At 34.3% G+C, this 24,180-nt stretch overlaps 1 protein-coding gene across 1 annotated transcript in view; it reads left to right on the top strand.

The window, feature by feature from the left end:
* The window catches only part of LOC114326694 (uncharacterized), a 48,264-nt gene extending 26,744 nt beyond the window's left edge, over positions 1-21,520 (top strand). The window contains exons 6-15 of the mRNA XM_028275111.2: positions 902-1,046; positions 1,541-1,752; positions 2,929-3,222; positions 4,940-5,117; positions 5,385-5,501; positions 11,396-11,652; positions 14,567-14,765; positions 15,160-15,510; positions 16,152-16,298; positions 18,282-21,520. Of these exons, the coding sequence (XP_028130912.2) occupies positions 902-1,046; positions 1,541-1,752; positions 2,929-3,222; positions 4,940-5,117; positions 5,385-5,501; positions 11,396-11,652; positions 14,567-14,765; positions 15,160-15,510; positions 16,152-16,298; positions 18,282-18,568 (2,187 nt within the window). The 3' untranslated portion in view covers positions 18,569-21,520. The remainder of the gene's footprint in view (positions 1-901; positions 1,047-1,540; positions 1,753-2,928; positions 3,223-4,939; positions 5,118-5,384; positions 5,502-11,395; positions 11,653-14,566; positions 14,766-15,159; positions 15,511-16,151; positions 16,299-18,281) is intronic.
* Positions 21,521-24,180: the final 2,660 nt, after the last annotated feature.

Raw genomic sequence — 24,180 nt, 5'->3', positions numbered from 1 at the left:
ATGTCTAATCTTCGAGAGGGAGCGCCCTATAATATAACGTGAGCGGGCGTGTGTCGTAAATTTTACGACATTTTGTAAATCATATTTTTTTAAATAAATGTTCAGAAATTGTTACAAGCATATAAAAACATTTTTAAGATATTTTAAACTAATATTGTTTATTTTTGTTTACAAAAATTCATGAATTTTCAGCTGTTTATTGGTGGACATATTTGTATACTTCAAACCATCGTCGATTATAGAAAAGATGATGATTTGGAGGAACGCATCTACTCAGTTTTTAATACCAAGTGCTCGACGAGTCAGTCGAGGAGATATTTTGACTTTGTTTGTTGGCTTAGTTTTTGCAGAAAACGATTTATTTTTTCCAATGAATAATTCTTCCATTATTTCTTCCTCTTCATCGGATTCGTCTGACGTGTTTCCTATTCGCTATCACTGTTTTCAATTTTTTTTGCCGAGAAACTGGGTAATTTGGAATTGTTTGCTGCAATAAACTGATTAGTTTTATTACTGATTTGATTACCTTTAAATTGTCTTTTAATACTATGCTTATTGCAATGCGCGCCGTTACTTCGACGACTGCCTTTTAAATCACCACTAGAACCATCTGTCGAGTGGCAGCTGCACAGGTCAGGCGTCGCCCGCGTTTTTGTATACAAACGTGTTTTAGCTCAGATGGTAAAGTTACAAATCCAGCTATAACTTCGTTTCTATTTCGAATTTCTTAATAAAATTTTAGGATTTCTATTACACTGAGGAGAATGTTTTTACATAAAAATAAACAAAAATCGATTTTTTGAAAATGTAGACAGCAAAAGTACCGTTAAACAATACAATAGTCTTATTTTTTTTAAATTAATATTTATAAATTAAATATAAATATAAATTAATATTTTAGACCATCGCTATTATTAATACAAAAAATGGGAGCGTGATCTGGCAACTCAACACAGGGAGATTAAATGTATACTTAGCTTCATTTATTCCGGATCAAAATAACGATTCTGTTCCGGACATTGTAGCCTCGCATTCAACAATAAGTGGTGAGTACAATTGGACACAAATATCTGGAACTGCGAAGGTCACTTATGTAGCAAATCAAGGAGAGTGGACTTCAATTGACAGCGTTGATGCAAAGAGTAAACATCCATTTAAAATACATTGTGCACGAAATCAGTGATTTTGCGACGTTGCCAGATAAAATCGTCGAATATGTAGTTGTTTATTTAGAATAGGTACATAATATTTGTTAATAAACATGAATATTACAAGTGCCGTGAAAAAAGGACACTAAGCGCACAATCCCGAGCAATTATACACAATGTTTTAAAATTAACACGCAGGAAGAAGCATAAGGAAATTTTACTGTGAAATAAGTAAGAAATAAAAATCCGAAAAACCTTTGAAATCCGATTGATCTGACAACGTCGCATAACGAAAGTTTTCGATCGGTCTGACCTTGGCGGTTTCAGATATTTCTGCCGACTTGTACAACTGTCTAAGGTTCAGTTGTAAAAGTAAAAGTTATTTCTTTTAGTTGAACAAGACGGCCATCTGGTTCTTATTTCGGGCAGAACGGGACAGGAGTTAAGTAATATCCGGACTCCAGGAGATGCCAAGACATTTTTCATGCCTCAGATGCTGACGCAGGATAAAAATACTAGTTTTATTATATTCGGTACAGGGTCTCCAACCTCTGGAGGAAACTTAACTTTGACAAAGTTGGATCAAATTACTACTGGAGCTTTGGTGAGTATAAAACAATATTTATTTATTTATAGTTGTTTATTTTGTTGATAAGTTTTTCTTGGATCTCTTTTCTTGTGGTTATCTTTTGACCTCTTGATGTCTTATCCTTGTAGGGCTTTTTCTTTACACAATTTTCTAGGTATAGCTTCAATCAGCTCAGCAAAAGATGGTGGTTTGAAGGAAGATCCGCATTCAGTTAATTTTTGCGCATTTTACGGAATTTTAAAAAGTCTGATCATTATGATATGCTCAGGAACCATGGAAGAAGTTCACAATCACTAACTTTGTCTTCAATATCTTAATTTTAAAGCATGAGCTGATTATGCAGACTAAAAATGATGGTAAGGATGTCCAGTTCTTCTCAGAACTTTTTTTCTGATGCACTTATTACTGGAAAAGCTCCAAGATCTGGAAGAAATCCACAATATATTGAATTTTGTCTTAGATATTTTAATTCTTAAGCTTTACTTTACAAGACAGAGTAAGATTGATGGTAAAAGAGATTCAGAAAGGGTAGAAGTCCATATTCAGTACTCTTGTCTTCATTATCTCCGTTATCTCTAATACTGGAAGAAGACTGCACCAAGAACTGGAAGAAGTCAACAATATATTGATCTTTGTCTACGTTGCCTTAATTTTTTAGCATTACTTTATTATGCAGAGTAAAACGAATGGTAAAAGAGGTCCAGGTCCGTACAGACTACAGAATTTTCTTTCTGAATAACTTACTACCGGAAATAGTCAAAGAACTGAAAAAAGTCCGCACTATTCTTAAATGGAGTTTTACAAACAAATATCTAATGTATCAATATAATCTAAAAAATTTTTGGTCGCATTTATGAACACATCAAAAACTCCAGAGAACTGCCTTCGGGGGCATTATTCAACAATGTGACGGACAGTATATCGTTACGCACCACAGTCTCACTCATAAGAAAGGGCTTTTCCGCATCAATGTATGCTGTCAGCACATCTACCGTTGTAGTTCTTATTATGTTTATCTCCAGAGCGCATGGATGGTAGTGGTAGCTTATCGGTAAAAGTGCGTTCCAGAGAGAGGAACAGCCGTCAGTAGGCCCTGTTGGCGCATATTGCAATTCCCCACAGATTTTGTTTAATTTGTTAAGTCACAAACTCGTCAATATTGAATAAAAATGTATTTGAAACATCTTTCAGGCAAACTCCACTATAAACATTTACGAAGACAAATTCAAAGGAATCTTCACCCAAGCTGTTATAGTGGATATCACCGGCGACACTATCCCGGATATCATCACGGCGATGTACAACTCCACTTTGGTGGCTATTGATGGGAAACTTTTCAAGCAAATTTGGAACTTTACAGTGCCGGGTCCAGTTGCCGAAACAAACATAAGTCCAACACCAGCCTACTTCAACTTCGACAATATAACGGACTTCCTCATTATTTATCAGAGATATGATGATGTTCTAAATTATAATTATACTCAGGTAAGGTTTGTGCACAATTAAGGCATGTACAGGGTTATTCACTATATTTTGACCCCCCTGTAAACTGCTTTATTTACAGAATTAGAAAAAAATAGTAAATACAAAAGTTATTCGATTTTTAAAATATGATCTTTTGACATATATAACATACTAGTGACGTCATCCATCTGGGCGTGATGACGTAATCGACTATTTTTTTTAATTAGAATAGGGGTCGTGTGCTAGCTCATTTGAAAGGTAATTCAATTCTCTATTCAGTAATATAAACATTAAGATAATTATTTATACAGGGTGTCCAAAAATTTTTTTTAAATTAAATTAATTGACACAAAAAGAAGAATGTATGTAATTTATTTAATTTAAAATACATTTTACTGCTGTTAGAAAACAGAAATAAAAGTTTATTGCACAAATAAAGATTGATTTTTGCTTAAATTCAATGTTCAAACTTCCAAGAGGCAGATGGGAGGCAGCTTGTACATTGAATTTAAGTGAAAAGTAATGTTTATTTGTTCAATAAATATTTATTTCTGTTTTTTGACAGCAGTATAATGTATTTTGAATTAAATAAATTACATACATTCTTCTTTTTGTGTCAATTAATTTAATTAAGAAAATTATTTTTGGACACCCTGTATAATTAATCATGTTAATGTTTATATTACTGAATAGGGAATTGAATAACCTTTCAAATGAGCTAGCACTCGACCCCTATTCCCATTTAAAAAAATAGTCGATTACATCATCACGCCCAGATGGATGACGTTACTAGTATGATATATATGTCAAAAAATCATAATTTAAAAATCAAATAACTTTTGTATTTTACATTTTTTTCTAATTATGTAAATAAAGCAGTTTACAGGGGGGTCAAAATATAGTGAATAACCCTGTACAGCTCCCGGAGCGAACCATGGTCGGTGAGAGATATCCTCTCTGCGTAAAGTTTAGATGGGTGCACGACCAACGACAGTGTTTGTCACCGGCCATGGTTCGTTCCAGGAACTGTACATATGTGAAATTATTAATATAATTTCAGAATTTTGTGGACTGTATTAGGTTGTTAGTTCAAGGGATATTAGAGAGGACTTATGATATACAGACAATATCTAATTAAGTTTACACAAAATCTTACTCAAGTCACTGATTCACTAGCGTATCGATCAACGTCACATATGCCGGTTTCACAAGCGGTTGCTTCTCGTACGAGTTTTAGTTTTTTTGCAGATTAGCGGTTCGTCTATAACGGATTAGGTTTTTACACTGTTGCACAGACAGAAAAAGCGTTTATTCAGCGATAGTTGAACCCAGAGAGAGGTTGATAGTTGAACCGTGTGTTGTCTTCAAGGTTCAAGACACGAGAAGTTCGCGTCTTCATAGTTTGACATGGGGCAGCAAAGAGGGTCGCGGTACTTTCTCACCGCGTCTATTGCATTCAATCGGAGAAGACAAAAAAGTGAACTGTCGACAATCAAAACAGGTAGATGTTCGTTTTTAGTTCTCAGCAAATATCTGTACTTAACTAGGGGGTGGGGTGGAGTTAGTAGTAGAATATATAATTAATAAGGTTGGATTAAGGAATAGTTCAAAATTGAGTGTAAAACTAGAATATTTTATACAGTGTGCGCCGAAACTCTGAAACATACAGTACTCTTACACGCTATTATTATTGTAACCTATTAACATAAAAAGCTTGAATATTTTTTTTTTGTTTTAGACTTTTATAATCGATGGTAAAACAGGACAATCCCTTTATAAACCTTTAACTGGGGCTGTAATTACACAAAATAGTGGTCTAACCGTAAGTTTACAATCATTTGGATTCGATATGTTTTTATTTTGGACTTCTGAATGCACTAATTTGGAGACGTTCAAAAAATTGGACATTGTCAAAGGTAAATAAAAAATTTCTCTATACTCTATATGATATTGAGAGGGAGTTTCAAGTCACTGTCAAGTGACCATATAACTTCCTCTGAATACCAAAAAAAAAGTGTAAATGAATCAATAGTTAATGTTTCTCTAGAAAAACTCTTGTTATTAGAAGAAAAATATGTGATAAAATATAACAGGTAACAGAAAATTTTAACAAATAAAAAAAGGAAGCGAAATATTCTTCCATAATTTTTTTTTATAAAAATATAATTTTTATTCTTATTCAGGTGGATCTAGCGGACTTTCTGGTGATTGTCTTCTTAAAGGAAATAACACAGTGAGCGTGAAGTTAAACGCACTAAGTCAGTTTCATCAACCTCCAGGATTTGTAATATACAATTCGGGTAAGTGGGATATCCTTGACGATATAATGGTTTAGTTCAGGTTAACTCATTCATTTTGGAGCATAGGATCATCATCATTGCTCTACAACCCATAGTGGGTCTTGGTCTGTTCTAGGATCAGATTCCACCCCTTCCCATTCTTCCTCTGGGTTTTCTTATTTTCCTGGGCTTGCCTCTTCTCCTCATTATATCCTGTCTTTGGTTATAAATGTGTTTCGACGGCTTCATCTAGTTTATTCTCTCTAAGTTACCTAGGTACCTCAACCTGTTTATTTTGATGGACTTACCAATACTAGGTTCACTATAAAGGCGGAAAGCTCCAAAAGAAAGCGTATAAACCATAATTCGTTTTCCTGCACTTCTTTATAAATAAATCCTGGGGATTTTACATTCAAAACAGCTTAAACGCTCTCCATCGCTTTTGTTTGATGTTAACAATTTGTTTAATCTATAGTATGCTCTATTTTCTAGATATACATGTATAGCGGTATGCTTTAATGACTATTTTTGCTAATTTTATTTTCTTAATTTTTGATAACTTTTCTCAAAACGAAACGGCATTGGTCATTTAAAATCCACATGTGATATACAAACCATATGCCGTTGATTTCGAGAAACGAAAGGTTATCCCTTAAACAGATTGTGTGGGATTAATGTTTCTTTCAAGGAAACACTAATAGGTTACGATGCCCCAGATCGCCACACTCTTTATGTCAACTTCTTAAAATACAAAATGCTTCTCATCTCTTAAAAGGCAGACGCAGTAATTCATGGGCCATCTGGCCATTATCTGACAACCGCAAGACCAGTTGACATAAAAGTGGTGGTCCAGAGGCCAGTCACTACACAGCATGCAAACGATGCAGACAAACCCTCGGCTCGCTGACAATCAACCCTCGTTCGAGATATAAGCAAACACACCGCTTGTTTACCCAAAATAAATAAATATATTACTGTGCGTTGTTACACTTATTTTTATTATTTTTAATTAATTCCGTTAATTCACACCTACTGGAATATTGGTGACCCCGAGAACATTTAAGGACAACCGCCTATCGTCCTCAAGCAAATGGCATGGTAGAAAGGTTTCATCGACAGTTAAAAGCAGCAATTCGATGTCATGAAAATATCCGATGGACCGAAAGCCAACCTTCAGTGTTACTGGGCATACGAGCAGCGTGGAGAGAAGATTTAGGTACTTCAGCCGCCGAACTCATGTACGGAGAACCATTGTGTTTGCCAGGTGCTCGACGACAGTGCTCACATATACTTAAAAACGCTTCGAAACCATTTCGAAAACCTCCGTCCTAAGAAACCGTCGCATCATGGATCCAAAAGCATGTTCATTTTCAAAGACATGAAAACCACCTCTCACGTTTTCATCCGCCGTAATACAATCAAAAGCAACTTAGAAAACCCATATCACGGGCCTTTTCCAGTTATTAAGCGAGATGACAAGACTTTTGTCGTTCGTGTAAATGGAAGAGAAACAACAATTTCCGTAGACAGATTGAAGCCGGAATACGAGCTTCACGAAAGTACCCATCACGAACCAGAAAAAATGACAGCATTCAGCGAAACAAACAGCAGACCAAGATTTACCGGAAGTTATCAAGAAAGTGTCGGTTAACAGTGAATTCAGTGATTTTTCTTTCTCCTCGTATAAACATTGCGTGGATTATTTCCTGTTATTTTCAATTTTCATCATATGTATATTATGTATTATCTATCGTCTTATTCTCTCGAACGGGGGTGTATAGCGGTACGCTTTAATTACTATTTTTGCTAATTTTACTTCTTAATTTTTGATACCTTTTTTCAAAACGAAACAGCATTGGTCATTTAAAATTCACATGTGATATACAAACCATATGCCGTTGATTTCGAGAAACGAAAGGTTATCCCTTAAACAGATTGTGTGGGATTAATGTTTCTTTCAAGGAAACACTAATAGGTTACGATGCCCCAGATCGCCACACTCTTTATGTCAACTTCTTAAAATACAAAAAAGCTTCTCATCTCTTAAAAGGCAGAGGCAGTAATTTATGGGCCATCTTGCCATTATCTCAAAACCGCAAAACCAGTTGACATAAAAGTGGTGGTCCGGAGGTCAGTCACTACACAGCATGCAAACGATGCAGACAAACCCTCGGCTGGCTGACAATCAACCCTCGTTCGAGATATAAGCAAACACACCGCTTGTTCACCCAAAATAAATAAATATATTACTGTTCGTCGTTACACTTATTTTTATTATTTTTAATTAATTCCGTCAATTCACACCTACCGGAATACATGTCTGTTAATTTCTGCATTTACTTTCTTTGGTTGATTTGTGACAGTTACATAAACTCTCTTACCCTTTTGAAAGTATATGTTGCAATCGTTAGATCTTGGGGTTTTGCTACTTGCTTATTATTTGTCACCTTCATATACTTAGTTTTAGTATTATTAACATGTAGCCCCATTCTTTTTGCTGCTGCTTCTAATACCGTGAACGATTGGACCAGGTCCATCTTTCTTCTTGCTATGATATATTTAGATATCGTCCCTATAAGCAAGTATTTTTACACTCCTCTTAATTCATCATCATCATGTAGCGCTACAACCCTGGGTGGGTCCTGGCTGACTGTACAACTTTCTTCCAATTTGTTCGGTCTTCCATCTTCTTCTTCTTAAGGTGCCGAGACCGCTTGTCGATCGTTGACTCTCATGTTGCGCAGCATATTAACAATCATTGTCTTATTTACAGCCGCACGAAATAGTTCAGTGCTAGTTTCCCCAAACCATTGGCGTAGGTTTTTAAGCCAAGAAGTTGTACGGCGGCCCACACTTCTTTTTCCCATTATTTTACCTTGCATGACAAGGTGAAGTATGTCATATTTTTCTGGGTGACGCATTATATGACCAAAGTATTCCAATTTGCGCCTTTTAACCGTGTTCACTACTTCGCAACTTTTATTCAAACGTTGCAAAACCCTTTCGTTTGTGACTCTTTCTACCCAACTGATCTTCAGAATACGGCGGTAGACCCACATTTCAAATGCTTCTAGGTTTTTTAAAAGCGATTCTGTCAGTGTCCATGCTTCAACCCCGTAAAGTAGTACTGGGAATATATAACATCGGACCATTCTTATGCGAAGTTCCAAATTTAGATCATGACTGCACAGGATTTTCTTAAATTTCATAAAACTTGTTCTTGCTTTGGCAATTCTACTTTTTATTTCTGTACTAGGGTTCCAGCTTTCATTAATATGAGTACCCAGATATACAAGATTACTTACTCGTTCAATTGAGTCATTACCGATTGTTACGTTATAGTTATTATTATTTACGGCTGCCTGTTTACTAATAACCATAAACTTTGTTTTTCTTGCGTTGAGTTTGAGTCCATATATCGCGCAGAATGCCACCATTCGATTCAATAACGCTTGAAGATGTTCAATTGATCCAGTCAGCAACAAGGTGTCATCTGCGTATCTGATATTGTTCATAAGCATACCATTAATGAGTATTCCCTCTTTTGCGTTTTCCAAGACTTCATTTAATATTGTTTCAGCGTAAAGATTAAACAACATTGGTGACAATATACAGCCTTGTCGAACTCCGGGCTTGATTTTTACTTCTTCAGAGCACTGATTCGCAGCCCTAATACATGCAGCCTGGCCCCAATACAAATTTGCGATTATTCTAATGTCCCTACCGTCCAGACCGATAGTTTTGAGAATATGTAGCATTTTTTCATGGCGAACTTTATCAAAGGCCTTTTCAAAATCAATCGCGCACATGAAAACGTCATGATTTACATCTCTGCATCTTTGAATTAAAACTTGGGTTGCGAATAGTGCATCACGCGTTCCAAGGCCACAGCGAAAACCGAATTGAGTACTTGAGATTCTTTCCTCAATTTTTCTATATGTTCTTTGATGAATGATTCTAAGAAACGTTTTCAATACATGACTCATTAGGCTGATGGTGCGATAGTCGCTGCATTTTGTGGCTCTGTGTTTTTTTGGTAGTACAACAAATGAGGATTTAAGCCAATCTTTAGGAATTTTTCCGCTTTCATAGATTAAATTGAACAATTTCGTAAGTATCTTAATGCCCTCGACACCTAAAAGCTTTAGTGTTTCTACGTAAATCCCATCTGGTCCGATCGCCTTCCCGTTTTATTGCGTTCTTTATAGCGTATTGCATTTCTTCCTTAGTTATTGGAGGACCGCTTAATGTCATTTAGCGTTTCTAGTTCGCTTCTTTCATCATCGAATAATTCCTTTATATATTCTGTCCATCGTATTAGTTGACCTTCGATATCGATTATAATTTTTCCGTTTTTATCTTCGATTAGTGGAGGATTACATTTTTTATTCAGTCCTGCAACTTCTTTCAGTTTTTTGTGCAAATTGAATGCGTCATAGATACGCTCGTAGTTCTCAATTTTTGTACATTGTTGTTTATGCCACTCTGATTTAGCTGATCTTATTTTTCTTCGAATCATACTGTTTAGCTTTTTGTATTCTGTCAGATTAGCATTCTTATATTTTCTTCTTGCATCCATTAAATTCAATATCTCTTCTGTCATCCACTGTTGCTTATTCCTACGCTGATTTTCCATTAGATGGTCTTCTTGGACTTTTTCCAATGTTTCTTTGCATGACTCCCATAATTGTTCTTCTGAATTTTTATTTCCCAATTTCTGAAACTGATCTTCTAATTTATCGGTTACTATTTCTTTCACTTCCGCATTTGAAAGTTTATCTTTGCTGATCCTAGGAGATATTTTGGGTTTTTTAATCTTTTTAAATTTAAGTAATACTTTAGCTGCTAGTAAGTTGTGGTTGGAGGGTACATCCGCTCCTTGATATGTTTTGGAGGACAAGAGAGCATTTCTATATCTTTTTGATATACAGATATAATCAATTTGATTTCTTACTATTCTTCCATAAGTGTCCATAGGAGATTTCCAGGTGTAAAGTCGTCGCTTAGGCAAGTCAAAAAAAGTGTTGGATATTACTAATTGTTTTTCTACACAAAATCTAATCATTCTATCTCCACGGTCGTTTCTCGTTCCTAAACCAAACTTGCCAACGACATCTTCTTCACTACCTCTTCCAACCTTGGCATTGAAATCCCCCAATACAATGTTTATATCTTGGCTTTCTGTGAGTGATAATAAATAGTCTAGATCTGAATAAAAGCTTTCGACAACTTCATCGTCATATTGTTGTGTAGGTGCATATACCTGAATGATGTTTAAGTCTGTACGATTTGTTTTTATTTGTAACATTATTAACCTATCTGAGTATAGCACGATATTTTTTACTGATTTTGCGACATTTTGTTCTAAAATAAATGCCACACCATTTCTATGTTGCGGACCTTCTTCACCAGAGTAGTAAATTTCATAATTATCTATCGTTATATGACCAGAACCCGGCCACCTCATCTCGCTTATACCTAAGATATTTATATTTAACCTTCGCATTTCCTTGATCGTATTGTGAATCTTTCCAGATTCAAACATACTTGTAATATTCCAAGTCGCTATTAAACATTCCTTATCTATTACCAAATTTGATGAATTACAGGGAATTCGCTTACTGACGACTGGGGAAACCCTGCTGTTTCCCACGCCAGTCTTCCATCAACCTAGGGTTAAATGGGATGTTCATTTTTCGGAGATCTGCTTGGATGTTATCTCTCCATTGCATTCTGGGACGTCCGAATGGTCTTTTGCCTGTAGGAATCTCTTAATTGGAGCCTCCTCTAATTGGAGCACATCTTACACAGAAATAATTGATCTATGCAATTTTAATACATTAAGCAATGTAAAGTTTTAGTAAATTATAAGGAGAATATATTCCCTCATCTAATACTACATTAATTTTTTTTAGCTGAAAGAATCCCACAAGAATTCAACAACAATATATCTGTCTTAAAACAATTGAAAGAACATTACAAGTCGCATCCAAAAATCCACATAGAGCCTCCTGGGCAATCTGAAGTAGACGAAAACTACAAAGTGGATACAGTTCCCATAGGAATAAGAAAATACGGTTCCTCAAACTTCAGACAAAAAGATCGGAATCCGATATTGCAAAGTTATATGGCTGCTGCGAATGATGAACTGGATAATTTTGGTGATGATCGAGTAAGTAATTGTACAATTTTTCATTTTCTTTTTTATAAGGTCTCCAGAAACTCTCCTGATAAACGAAGACGAACTTACGGAAAATATTAAACTGGCAACATTTGCAGACGACACTGCAATACTAACAGTTGGTGAAACATTCGAAGAAACATCTAGACACCTCCAATATCTAGTGAACAAAATAAACACTTGGAATAATAAATGGCATATAAAAATTAATGAAGAGAAATTTGGTCATATCTATTTTATTTAAAAATAAGTAATCACCCAGTTAGACTAAACAATAAAATTTTCCCGTACAAGAAAGCAGTTAAATACCTATAGCAAATTAAAGTGACAGGAAGATATCACAAAGAAAACTGTTGAACGGAAACATAATAAGTTATACATATTGGTTATTAGGTAGAAAGAAGCTCATAATATACAATAAAAAACAAAGTATTAGTATACAAACCAAATAAATGCACAAACCAGTATGGTCCTAAGTCTACAGATTATAGTCGAGGAAATGAAGCATTTTGGCTCGCAATTTTTTCGTCCAGCATGGATTTACTTGAAATTTTCACAGGAGGTAGGAAATAGCCCAAGAATCATTTTCTATATCATGCCGCTGTACGCTAAAGCCTTGGGGGTGCTTGCCACCCCATCTCGGGGGCGGGAATTTTTAATTACTTTTTAACCATGTCAATCGATGTAAAATGTAATTCTAAGAAAAAAATGTCTTTTACATTTTCTTCGTAAAACTTATATTTTTCGAGTTATTCGTGCTTGAAAGTATCAGTTTTTCGATGAAAAAATCAACTTTTTGAGAGGGTTTTTGAGAATACCTCGAAAAATATGCATTTAATAAGAACAACTGTACATATCAAAATTGTATCTTTTAGTAACACAAATCAAGTTATTTTTCTGTAATATCTTTAAGACCAACACAAACCGAGATACGGCAAGTTAAAAGTTAGCTTTTTTCGTCAAATGCATAATTTGAAATATTCAAAGTAAAATAACGGAAAAACTTTGCGTTTTTTCGAGGAGAACTTAAATTATATTTTTTCAAGTATACAGTTAGGCCTTTTAAAAAATAATAATTATAGGTTTCTAGCCTGAAAATTAAGCGACTTATGATCAAAAAATGGTCGGTACCTGCTTTTCTCTATGAAAAGATTAGTGAAAACAGCCCCCTAACTACCCTCCTAATTAAAAATTGGTCTTCACTTTTCTGTAATTATTTTATATTTGTATTATAAATACATCCAAGAAGTTTGACCTATTTAAAAGGGCTAATTTTAGAAAAATTGGAGTTTAAAGGAAAATTAATTTTTTGAAATTTCCCATTTTTTACCATTTACATCAAAATATTTCCGAAAATACTGGAGATACGAAAAAAATAATGGATTACTAAATTGTAGCTTTTTTAATAACTAAAATATCCTTATGCATAGATTATCATTGCAGTGAACAGTTAGCGAGATATAGCTATTTAAAACCTCTATTTACCAGCAAACACCTCCTTATTCGAGCTCTTTAAACCCACCCTAATTAAAAACTAAGGGATCTTACGGAATTTAGTTTACACAGTCTTATAACACTTCAAAACCCCTACAAAGTTATTTGTGAAAAAACTTTTTATCTCCAAAAATTAAGGAGCTATGTTTATAAAACGAATTTTTTTTCGAAAAATTCGGATAGTCCGGTAATGGATAATTTTCAATGCATGTATAATACCACAGAAAAGGTTCGTATACTGGAAGATGACTTAAAAACTATTTGTATTTGTATTTGTACATATTTGTAAATTCGTATTTTTGTGTAAATAAATATTTTTGTAATTCTTTAATTCTACTTTTTTTCTGTATTATCTATTAAAATATCTACTAGTAAAAAATGTAATGTTATTAAGGGTGGTTTTAAGGGTTGAACTATTAGGATATTATATCCTAAAGTATAAAACAATCATTATTTAACCAATGAAAACCAACTTTTACCCATATTAAAGTTTACAATGTTTTTATATAATTTTTGACAATAGGGGTAGTTTACACCCCTAAAAATAATCAACGCCTTTAAGCATGATATAGAATATGAAGTACAGAGTGAGATGATCCTAATTTCAAATTTTTATGTAAATCGATGTAAGCCAAAATTATTCTTTTAGGATAAGTAATTTTTTATATATAGCTCCAACAAGGGTGGTATTAAGGGTTGAGATATTATGATAGTATATTTTCAAGCATAAAACAATCATTATGTAACTAATAAGAACCAAATGTTGACAATATTAAAGTTTAAAATGTTATTTTATAATTTTTTACAATTAGGGGTAGTTTTCACCCTTAAAAAACCAAAAGCGTACAACGGCTCAATATAGAAAATGAACTAGAGGGTGTAGTGAGCTTAATCCCTTTTGGTACAAATCGATGCTGAACGAAAAAATTGCGAGGTTTTGCCATTTTTTCAGCTTCATTTCCTCGACTATTAGGGGCTGTATTGGTAAGAGTAACTATGCTTACCTTCAAAGAGTCCAAAACTGAATACTAAGGATCATACTCAACACTTCGTGGTGTATGCGCAACAAATACCTACATTGGGAATTTTGTATAGTACCAATTAAAGAAGAAATAAAGAAGATTGCCAAGTGTTATAACTACTAGATAATCAAGACCAAGTTCGCAGGCTCAAATGCACCAAAGCTTTCGAACTTGTGAGAAAGTGATAAATGTATAAATGTCAGTTAACATTCACAAATGGCAGTCACAAACAATAGGGAAGTGTAGAATAATAATTATTAGATTCTAAGGCAAACTACTGGAAATACCTATGACAGTAAAGTAGCAGATTAAGTTAAATATACCTAAAATGCTGGTTAATCATACGAGTAAGTACACTGTTCCTCTAAAAATAAAAAATATGTTTGTAGGACTCTCCATTGCTCGAAGCCGACTACGACACCAACTATTATCCTTCATTAGACGAAACGATTCCCTACACCCTTAAACATTCCGCCAATGTTGTTAAATCTAGTAGCCGAGATCCAAGAAGCAAAGAGAAGAAAATAAATTCGTCCAAGATGGAAATGTCCTCTTCCAAAAAGAAAAATCTCTCAGACAGGAATAACGGTGAGTAAAGGAAAATGCTTTCCACCTTTTTATAAGTTTGATATCCAGTATTTCTCTCCTATATCTCTCCGATATCTCCTATTTAATTGCTATGGTTCGTCCATTTACTAAATTTCCTATCATTTCCGTTCCTAAGGACATTAAAAGGCTTGTTTCACATTTGTTAATGCAATTATTAATATGCTCATTCCAGACTAATTCAGAATCTAAGGTATCACCTAGGGCCTAAATATGTAAAACTGTTATATGCAGAACTTGAACTCACCAAAATGTCTTACCTAACACTTAATTAGTCTTCTTTTGGACATTCCTGGTCAATGCGTTTATTTTGAGGTGGTCTATTTGATATATGTAACCACGTTTTTCTGAATTTTAATTTGTTATCTCTTTCAAGGCATCTACGACTACACCAACATGAAACGATCTCGCAACAGGCTTCTCCACGACATTGATTACATTCCCACAGAAATACTTAAAGACACTTACATAAAAAACGAAGAAATGCGACTAAAAAAATCCAGATTCGAGCAAAGAGACGTCAATGAACACATCGACAAAATAAAAGAAAAAGAAGAGATACAGAAGATCATTAAAAAAGAAATGGAAGAAGCAAAGAAGAACGCTTCTCTTACTTTATGGGATTTGGAGTCGGAGAAAGAAATGAAGGATTGGCTGGACGGTCATTTCAGGGGCAAAAGAGATGCTAATTTTACCACGGGGGGATCTGTCAAAATAACATCTGTAGGTAAGGTTCTATTCCAAGCTATCAAGTTTGCTTATTTCAATGTAGGTGCACCATTTGATACGTCAGATTAAAGTTAATATTAAAACAGCCATAACTTTGGTTCTCGGCCAACTAAAGGCTTGCTTAAATGCTTAAAATTGTGTTTTTTATATCTATTTTAATAATTCGTTGAGTTCTAATATTGCAGAATAATCAAGACAAATCGTTAAAGACAACATGTATTGACTTACTTATGAAGCAAAAAAGCTCAATTTTTAGCCGGTAAAAAATAGTTAAAGGCACGGGCCAAGAAATCCAATAAGTAAAGTTTGTTGTATACGTTTTTAAGAACTTTGAGATTGTCGGGAAAAAATACTATAAGTTTACAACTGACAAAAAATGCAATTTTCCAAAAACAGGCTATTTTTAAACAGCTGTATCTTTGAATATACTAGACTAGATGGATGTTAATTTACAAATGCTCGTTGGAAAGGTATTTAAGATCTTTTTCATTTGCCTGTCTCTATAGTGTTTTTCCTCGTTTCGTTAAATATTTCGTTAAATATTTTGCAAGTTTGTAAATTATTTTATCAAAAGACAATAAATATCACAAGAAATGTATTTAATGTAAACCTTTAACACATCTTTATTGTTTTTCTTAGGTGTTATATTGGATTCTTTTAACACGACGAATGGTACGAACGCCTTTGACATTGTTTTCGTGACTTACTGGCTACCTTCTCCAAGGCAGATGCAAGATTTGCTTCAGCAGGATATACTAGACTGCATTGAGGATAAACTTAAACAAGGTAAGTTTTTAGTCAAACCTGAGAATGAAAATCGTATCCCGATTTTGTCGTGGCAGAGTAGACCATATAGAGCCTCTTTGATGATCCCTAAGAGGATGAAAAGAGGATGTTTGGTCGCCTCTGAAACGAATTCTTTCATTTTAATTTACTATTAGTATTACTCTTATCTGAGTACAGGGAATTAAGATTAGATAGGACTTTTACCTAGATGAATAGACAGGTAGTGTTCCCCCTCGTCTTTTTCTAATTCCTCGTTCGTTTGCTTCTGTTCTTATCGCCGATTCTGAAGACAATCTCAAAAGGCTATTGCATGCATTTAATACTAAAGAATACTTGCTAAAGAACTAAATATGCTCATCAACACCGAGAAGACTAAGTGCCTAGTAATTTTCAAAGAACCGATAAGATGCAAATTGGAAATTGACTCCAAAACTGTGGAACAGGTGAATCAATTCACATATATCTTGGTATGGAAATAACAAGCTATGGAAATCTCTCAAAAGAGATCAGAGAACAAACAATGAAAGCAGCTAGAATCTCGGGGTGCCTGAAAGAGTTCGTATGGAAGAACAAATATCTAAATACTGAAAGCAAAGTCAAAATATATAAAACAACAATAAGACCATTTATAACATATGCGGCAGAAATAAGACCAGACACAAATAGAACGTTACAAATAATGAGAACAGTTGAAATGAGAACACTAAGAAGTATACAAGGCAAAACTTTACGTGACAGAATAAGAAGTGACGACATTAGACAAAACCGTGGAATACAGAACATAGGAAGGTGGGTCAGACAGAGACGAAGATATTGGAACAAACATATAAAGAGAATGGAGGACAGCAGACTCGTTAAAAGAGCAAAAATGAATAGCCCAGTAGGTAAAAGGCCACAGGGTACACCACCAAAATGATGAGAATAATGCTGGGCCTCATCTTCCGGGGAAGACTTGATGGCAATGAACAGGCAGTAGCCTACTAGCATGATGAATCATGCTAGAAAAAGGAAAAAAAAGAAGTTTACCTTGCGCAAGTTTTAGAGAGCACGAATGTGGGTTGTTTTTGGCACCAGAACTTGGTTCCAATAGATGTCTTTAGTTCGGATGTAGTATATTATTATAACGCAGTATAACATATGTTTAAACCTCACGGTAAACTCTATTCAATGTCAATAATCAAGTAAATATGAACTTAGTGACATTGACCGGAGCAGTGCGTGATTAAGCAAGAGTTTATTGCATATAAAAGGAACCTCCTGTGGTATAGTTTATTATTATATTTATTGTAAGTAGTATTGCAACATGCCTTGGGGCAGGTTGATACATTGTTGTTGTTTGTATTAATAGCTCGAAGAACAGATAAATAAAGTATAACATAGTCAGATGGAGTAGTATTTATTATACCAAATAATTAATTAATGACTAAAAGGCACTGCACCTAACCACCAACATATTTATCTATGACACAGATCTAAAACTTCGAACTGTATTAATACAGTAGACTCCCTCTATAATGAGAACTGCAATGTCGGACTAATTACTTCGTTATAAGCGGATGTCGTTATATCAGACAACATTATAAGATGCTAAATATTGTTTCCTCAACAATAAGGCTTCGCCATCATAAATTGTAAATTTTCTTACAATATTCAATATCGATCGATAGATAAACAGACCAGGAAAAAGTTTATTATAGACGGTAGATTTTATTACAGCACTATCCTCCATAACGACATATATGTTGAGGATCTCTGTATACACTCAGTTGGGTATTTATTTATAGCCATTACAGCGCTAAAATAGGTAAAGATACATATTATACGATTTTATTTTTCCTCGTTATAACCAGATATGCCTCGTTATAGAGGTGTTACAGTTCAATAGGAATTTCATGGGGCATCTATTGTACCTCGTTATAAGCGAAACCTTGAAATAACCGTGTCCGTTATAGAGAAAGTCTACTGTAATTGTATTTATTCCAGATACATCCTCCCACGATTTTCAAAAGACCACAGAAAAGGAGCAAAGAGATCTCTTCGAGGGAGAATGCACCGAAGAACAAGCTAACCTCAAGAACGAATTCAGCTTCTTCAACCAACTGAACCAGCTTCGTTTCGGTCAAATGACAGTGTACAGACTCAGAGTCGAATGTGAATGTGTTAACAAGCGCAAGAATGAAACATGCGCGAACTTTTTGCCTAAGAACAAGCAGAGCTGGCCTAGCTACTTGGGCAAGCTGGGGGATGGGGTGTTTTTAAAAAGGGGGTGAATAAGTTTGAGGTAATCGAAAAATATCTGTGGTGAGTTATGTTTGTAAAAAGAGGGTAATAAAAAATTGAAGTCAGGTCTTCAGTACTAGAATCTTTGGGTGAGTAATAGGTAACTAAATAAATTTTTTTATTGATTTAAAATCGATATTGAACAAAATAAAAAACAGTTTACCACAATTTATACAGTGTATCTGTTTAAATTGCAAATATATTTCTTTTTGTACAATTGTACAGAAATATCCAAAACCGCGAAGGTCATTTAGGTAGCAAATCAGGGAGAGGGGACTTCAGTGCTGGTCCAAAATTGTTACGATCAGAGGAAGGACGTGTTTCTATCTTTTTATTTTACGAAAAAGCGTTTGATCGTGTCCAACACCACAAGTTAAGACAGATCCTCAAGAAACTTGATATAGAGTAAAAAGACATAAGATGCACTGAAAACTTGTACTGGTATGAAACGACACAATTAAAAATAGACAATTCTATAGTCCGTCTAGAAAATATCCGGAATTTTATATTTTTCCTAATTTTAATAGATTTCCTTTTTGTAACATTTTAAGACAAAAGTAATGCATCAAGTAGGTTGTGCCGATAGTAGGTTTTGGACAAAATCGCATGACAACACCATCTGTCAAATATTGTTGTTTGTAAACAGATTTAAGATTTGTGAAATAATGTCGCAAGTAGAAAAAATAAAAGTGGTGGAATATTTGTATAGAAAGGGTGTGCGAAACGTTTAAAAATTAGTGCAGTTGACTGAACTCGGAAAAAGTGCAGTGTATGAGACAATAAAGAGGATAAAAAATGGCATAGATATGAGACATAGACCAGTTTCGGGTAGACCGCGTAAGATTCGTGGAAACAATTTAAATGCTTTAGATGCTTTAGGACGAAAAAATCCACGCCTAGGGTTTCGAAAATTAGCGAACAGATTTGGAAATCAACGAAGAATAAAAGTGTGCCCAGAAACTGTCCGCATGTCACTGAAAAAGCAAGGCTACATATCAAGGAATCCAAAAAAAATCCCTACAATGTCACCTCTTCAAAGGCAACGAAGAATAGATTTTTGTCAACGTTTTCAAGAAGATAATTTTAATAATGTCTTTATATCTGATGAAAGTTGTTTCCAGCTTGGTGCAAATCATCTAAAAGTCCTATCAAGAGAAAATGTTACTGTTCAAATTTCCAAATTTCCTACTAAAATAATGGTTTGGGGAGCAATATCTTAGCGTGGTGCTACACCTCTCTGTATAGTTAATGGTACTGTTGATAGTTCGAAATATTGTGACATCCTAAATGGTTTTCTTCTTGAACGGCTCATGTTTTATATCCAGAGGGGTGGCGTTTTCAGCAAGATAATGCAAGTTCCATACTTCTGCTTATACTCAAGCTTGGATGCAAGAACACGAATTGGCAACAATTCCGTGGCCAGCAGCATCTCCAGATCTTAGCCCCATTGAAAACATATGGGGACTGATGAAGATTGAAGTGAAACGAGCAGCGCCACGAGATAAAGAAGGTTTGATTCGGTCAGTTTTACAGGCCTGGAACACCATTACCGAAAATTATGGCCTTGACCTAGTTTCGGGTGTACCTGGACGTTTAGTTAAGTGTTTAGATTTAAACGGAGGATGTATAAGTAAATGAGATGAATTATTTGTTGAAATTTTATATTTCAAGTAATAGAAATAAATACCGTAAAATTATAATTCTGCTCTTTTTTTCGGATACTTTCTAGACGGACTATATATCCAAACCCATACATGTAAGAAGGGGTGTTCAACAGGGATGTGTGCTTTCCCTTTTTTTATTTAACAATTATTCGGAAGCCATATTTCACGAGTCTTTGGAAAATGCAGAGATGGGAATCAAAGTGAATGGAGTATTGATCAACAACATACCATATTCTGATGATGGTATCTTAATTTGTGACAACATAGTCGATCTTCAACAACTTGTCACTATAATCGGAGAATACGGTAGGCCAATGGGATTAGAGATTAACACCAAATAGACCAAATTCATGATCATCTCCAGAAACTTGGATGCACTTGAAAACTCCAGCATAACACTGAATATCAAATCCATTGAAAGAGTGAGCAAATCTTAATACCTGGGAACGCGGCTTTTTGAAGACTGGGCATCGGACAGGGAAGTAAAATGTCGCATTGAGCAAGCTCGACAAGTTTTCGTAAATTTCAGGAAGGCACTGACTTGTTCAGAGTTTGATCTTCAACTGAGACTAAGGTTTACTAAGTGCTACGTATGGTCGGTGCTGCTATATGGCGTAGAGAGCTGGATACTCAAAACGAGGGATATAAACAGATTAGAAGCGTTCGAAATGTGGCTTTATCGCCGCCAATGCGGCGATAATTCGCATGCATATTATATTCGAAACGAAAAATAGCAGTTCCTTCAACTTATAGTGGAGTAACTGAAGGTTTTCACCTCCGATTTCGTTGAACCTCCATCGATTTTCATGAAAATTGGTGAGTAATTAGAGGATACCTCAAGGAACAAAGGTGACATGATGCCAACTTGCGCTTTTACCTTAGGAGTCGATGCCGCCCCTTCTCGGGGGTGAAAATTATTTTATTAAAAATAATACCATGAATCGATAGAGGGACAAATTATTAGCAAAATTTGTTATTTATAAAGTTATTAATATAAATCAATACTGTTTGAGTTATTAAAGACCAAAAATTTTATTTTTTGTTAAAAAAATAAAATCTAACAATAAAAAACTGAAAACGTTTGTTTTCTATACTTCCACAAAATTTATTATATCTAAGTGACTACAGCTGTTTCGGCGGAGTGCCTTTCTCAAGTAATATAGTTTACAATGTGTTTGCCTTTTTAATCTTCAACTGAAGAGGTTGAGGAGTGGGGAGCTGTTTGTCTCGAGTTGGTCATTCAGAATTATATCTGTATTTTTCAGTTTATTAATTTCCATAGATTCTAAAAAAGATAGCTTAAGGCCTTTATTTTGAATATGTAGAATTTTAAACTCTTCATTGAAAGAATGATTATGATCTAGAAGGTGAAGTGCGTATGTAGAAGTGTCTGTTTTTCTATTGTTGAATGCCCTTTTGTGTTCTGCTATCCGTTTGTCAAAAGTTCTGCCAGTTTGACCGATGTACGTTTTCGGACAGTCACCACAAGTTAGTTTGTACACACCACTCTGTAGTTGCTTTCTCTTTCGGCTTTTATTGTTCTTAATATATTTGCTTAAGTTGTTGTTAGTTCTGAAAGCTGGTGTTATTCCTTTCTTTTTTATGTATCTGGCTATTGTTGTTGTTATCTTGCCAGTATATGTGAGAGAGCAGAAGGTACTGGGTTCTTTCTGTGGTGGTGGATACACTAATTTCAGGGCTTTCTTATGGAGTTTTTGGTTTAAAATTTTGTTAACTGTTTGTTCGTTATAGCCGTTGTTTACTGCTATTTGTTTAATGATGTTTAGTTCTATTTCGAAGTTATTTTTTGTCATGGGAATTTCTGTCAGTCTATGTATCATGCTATGGTAGGCTGCTAATTTGTGTTGTGTAGGATGGGATGATGAATTGTGTATAGTTGTGTCAGTATGGGTAGGTTTATGATATATGGAGAACTCATGTTTGTTGTGTAGTCTGGAAATCGTTACATCTAGAAAGTTTATAGAGTTATTCTGTTCTGTTTCTACTGTAAACTCAATATTATTATGAAGTGAATTAATATATGATAGAAATTGGTCAAGTTGTCTGTTAGTTCCTGTAAAGCATACTAGTATATCATCCACGTATCTCCACCAATATAAGAACTGTTTAAATACGGGATGTTTAGAAATTGTTGTTTCAAGTTGGTTCATAAATATATCTGATAGCAATGGGCTTAGAGGATTACCCATAATAAGTCCTGCACTGTTGTTTGTGTATATACTAGTATGCTTTACAGGAACTAACAGACAACTTGACCAATTTCTATCATATATTAATTCACTTCATAATAATATTGAGTTTACAGTAGAAACAGAACAGAATAACTCTATAAACTTTCTAGATGTAACGATTTCCAGACTACACAACAAACATGAGTTCTCCATATATCATAAACCTACCCATACTGACACAACTATACACAATTCATCATCCCATCCTACACAACACAAATTAGCAGCCTACCATAGCATGATACATAGACTGACAGAAATTCCCATGACAAAAAATAACTTCGAAATAGAACTAAACATCATTAAACAAATAGCAGTAAACAACGGCTATAACGAACAAACAGTTAACAAAATTTTAAACCAAAAACTCCATAAGAAAGCCCTGAAATTAGTGTATCCACCACCACAGAAAGAACCCAGTACCTTCTGCTCTCTCACATATACTGGCAAGATAACAACAACAATAGCCAGATACATAAAAAAGAAAGGAATAACACCAGCTTTCAGAACTAACAACAACTTAAGCAAATATATTAAGAACAATAAAAGCCGAAAGAGAAAGCAACTACAGAGTGGTGTGTACAAACTAACTTGTGGTGACTGTCCGAAAACGTACATCGGTCAAACTGGCAGAACTTTTGACAAACGGATAGCAGAACACAAAAGGGCATTCAACAATAGAAAAACAGACACTTCTACATACGCACTTCACCTTCTAGATCATAATCATTCTTTCAATGAAGAGTTTAAAATTCTACATATTCAAAATAAAGGCCTTAAGCTATCTTTTTTAGAATCTATGGAAATTAATAAACTGAAAAATACAGATATAATTCTGAATGACCAACTCGAGACAAACAGCTCCCCACTCCTCAACCTCTTCAGTTGAAGATTAAAAAGGCAAACACATTGTAAACTATATTACTTGAGAAAGGCACTCCGCCGAAACAGCTGTAGTCACTTAGATATAATAAATTTTGTGGAAGTATAGAAAACAAACGTTTTCAGTTTTTTATTGTTAGATAAAATGAACTTCCATCAAGTAACGGTCGAATCCATCAATTATTAAAAAAATAAAAGTTTTAAATCGGTTTTTCACGTATAACTCAAAAACTATAAGCTTTTACAAAATAGTTATTATTACTGAAATTAATGATAATAAAAAACTGAATACATTACTCACTTAAAGCACTAAACTAATTTTAGTTCAAAGTGAGTTATTGGCAATTGAATGTGTATTTTTTTCGACGAGTACTCAAATCTAAGTATTCAAGCTTAAATAACGGGAAAACGATGCAATGTATAAAATATACCTGCTAATTATTTGTCAACGTATTTCGGAATACCTATTAAATGAGCTTCAGAACAAGTTAATAGCGTCAAAATTAAGCAAGTTATGATGAAAATAAAAGAACCCTTTCGAATTTTTTAGGAAAAGTGAAAAATAAAACATACGCCATTTCCACAAAAATTAAAATTTATAGTAATCCTTACAAGAACTTCTTTATATTAGCATAAGTAATGATTTCAATAATTTTGACCGATTTAGTATGCCTATTTTTGAAAAAAAGGTATAATTTAAAAAAATCATAATTTTTAAAATTATTGTAATTTTCATATTCTTTTGATAGTAACTCCAAAAATACTCAATATACGTAAAAAATGAAATATACCCAAATTTTAGTT

Source organism: Diabrotica virgifera, chromosome 9 (assembly GCF_917563875.1).
Source record: "Diabrotica virgifera virgifera chromosome 9, PGI_DIABVI_V3a".
Classification (NCBI taxonomy): Eukaryota; Metazoa; Arthropoda; class Insecta; order Coleoptera; family Chrysomelidae; genus Diabrotica; species Diabrotica virgifera.
The sequence above is the reverse complement of the archived record's forward strand: the minus strand, read 5'-3'. Positions and strand labels throughout refer to the sequence as shown.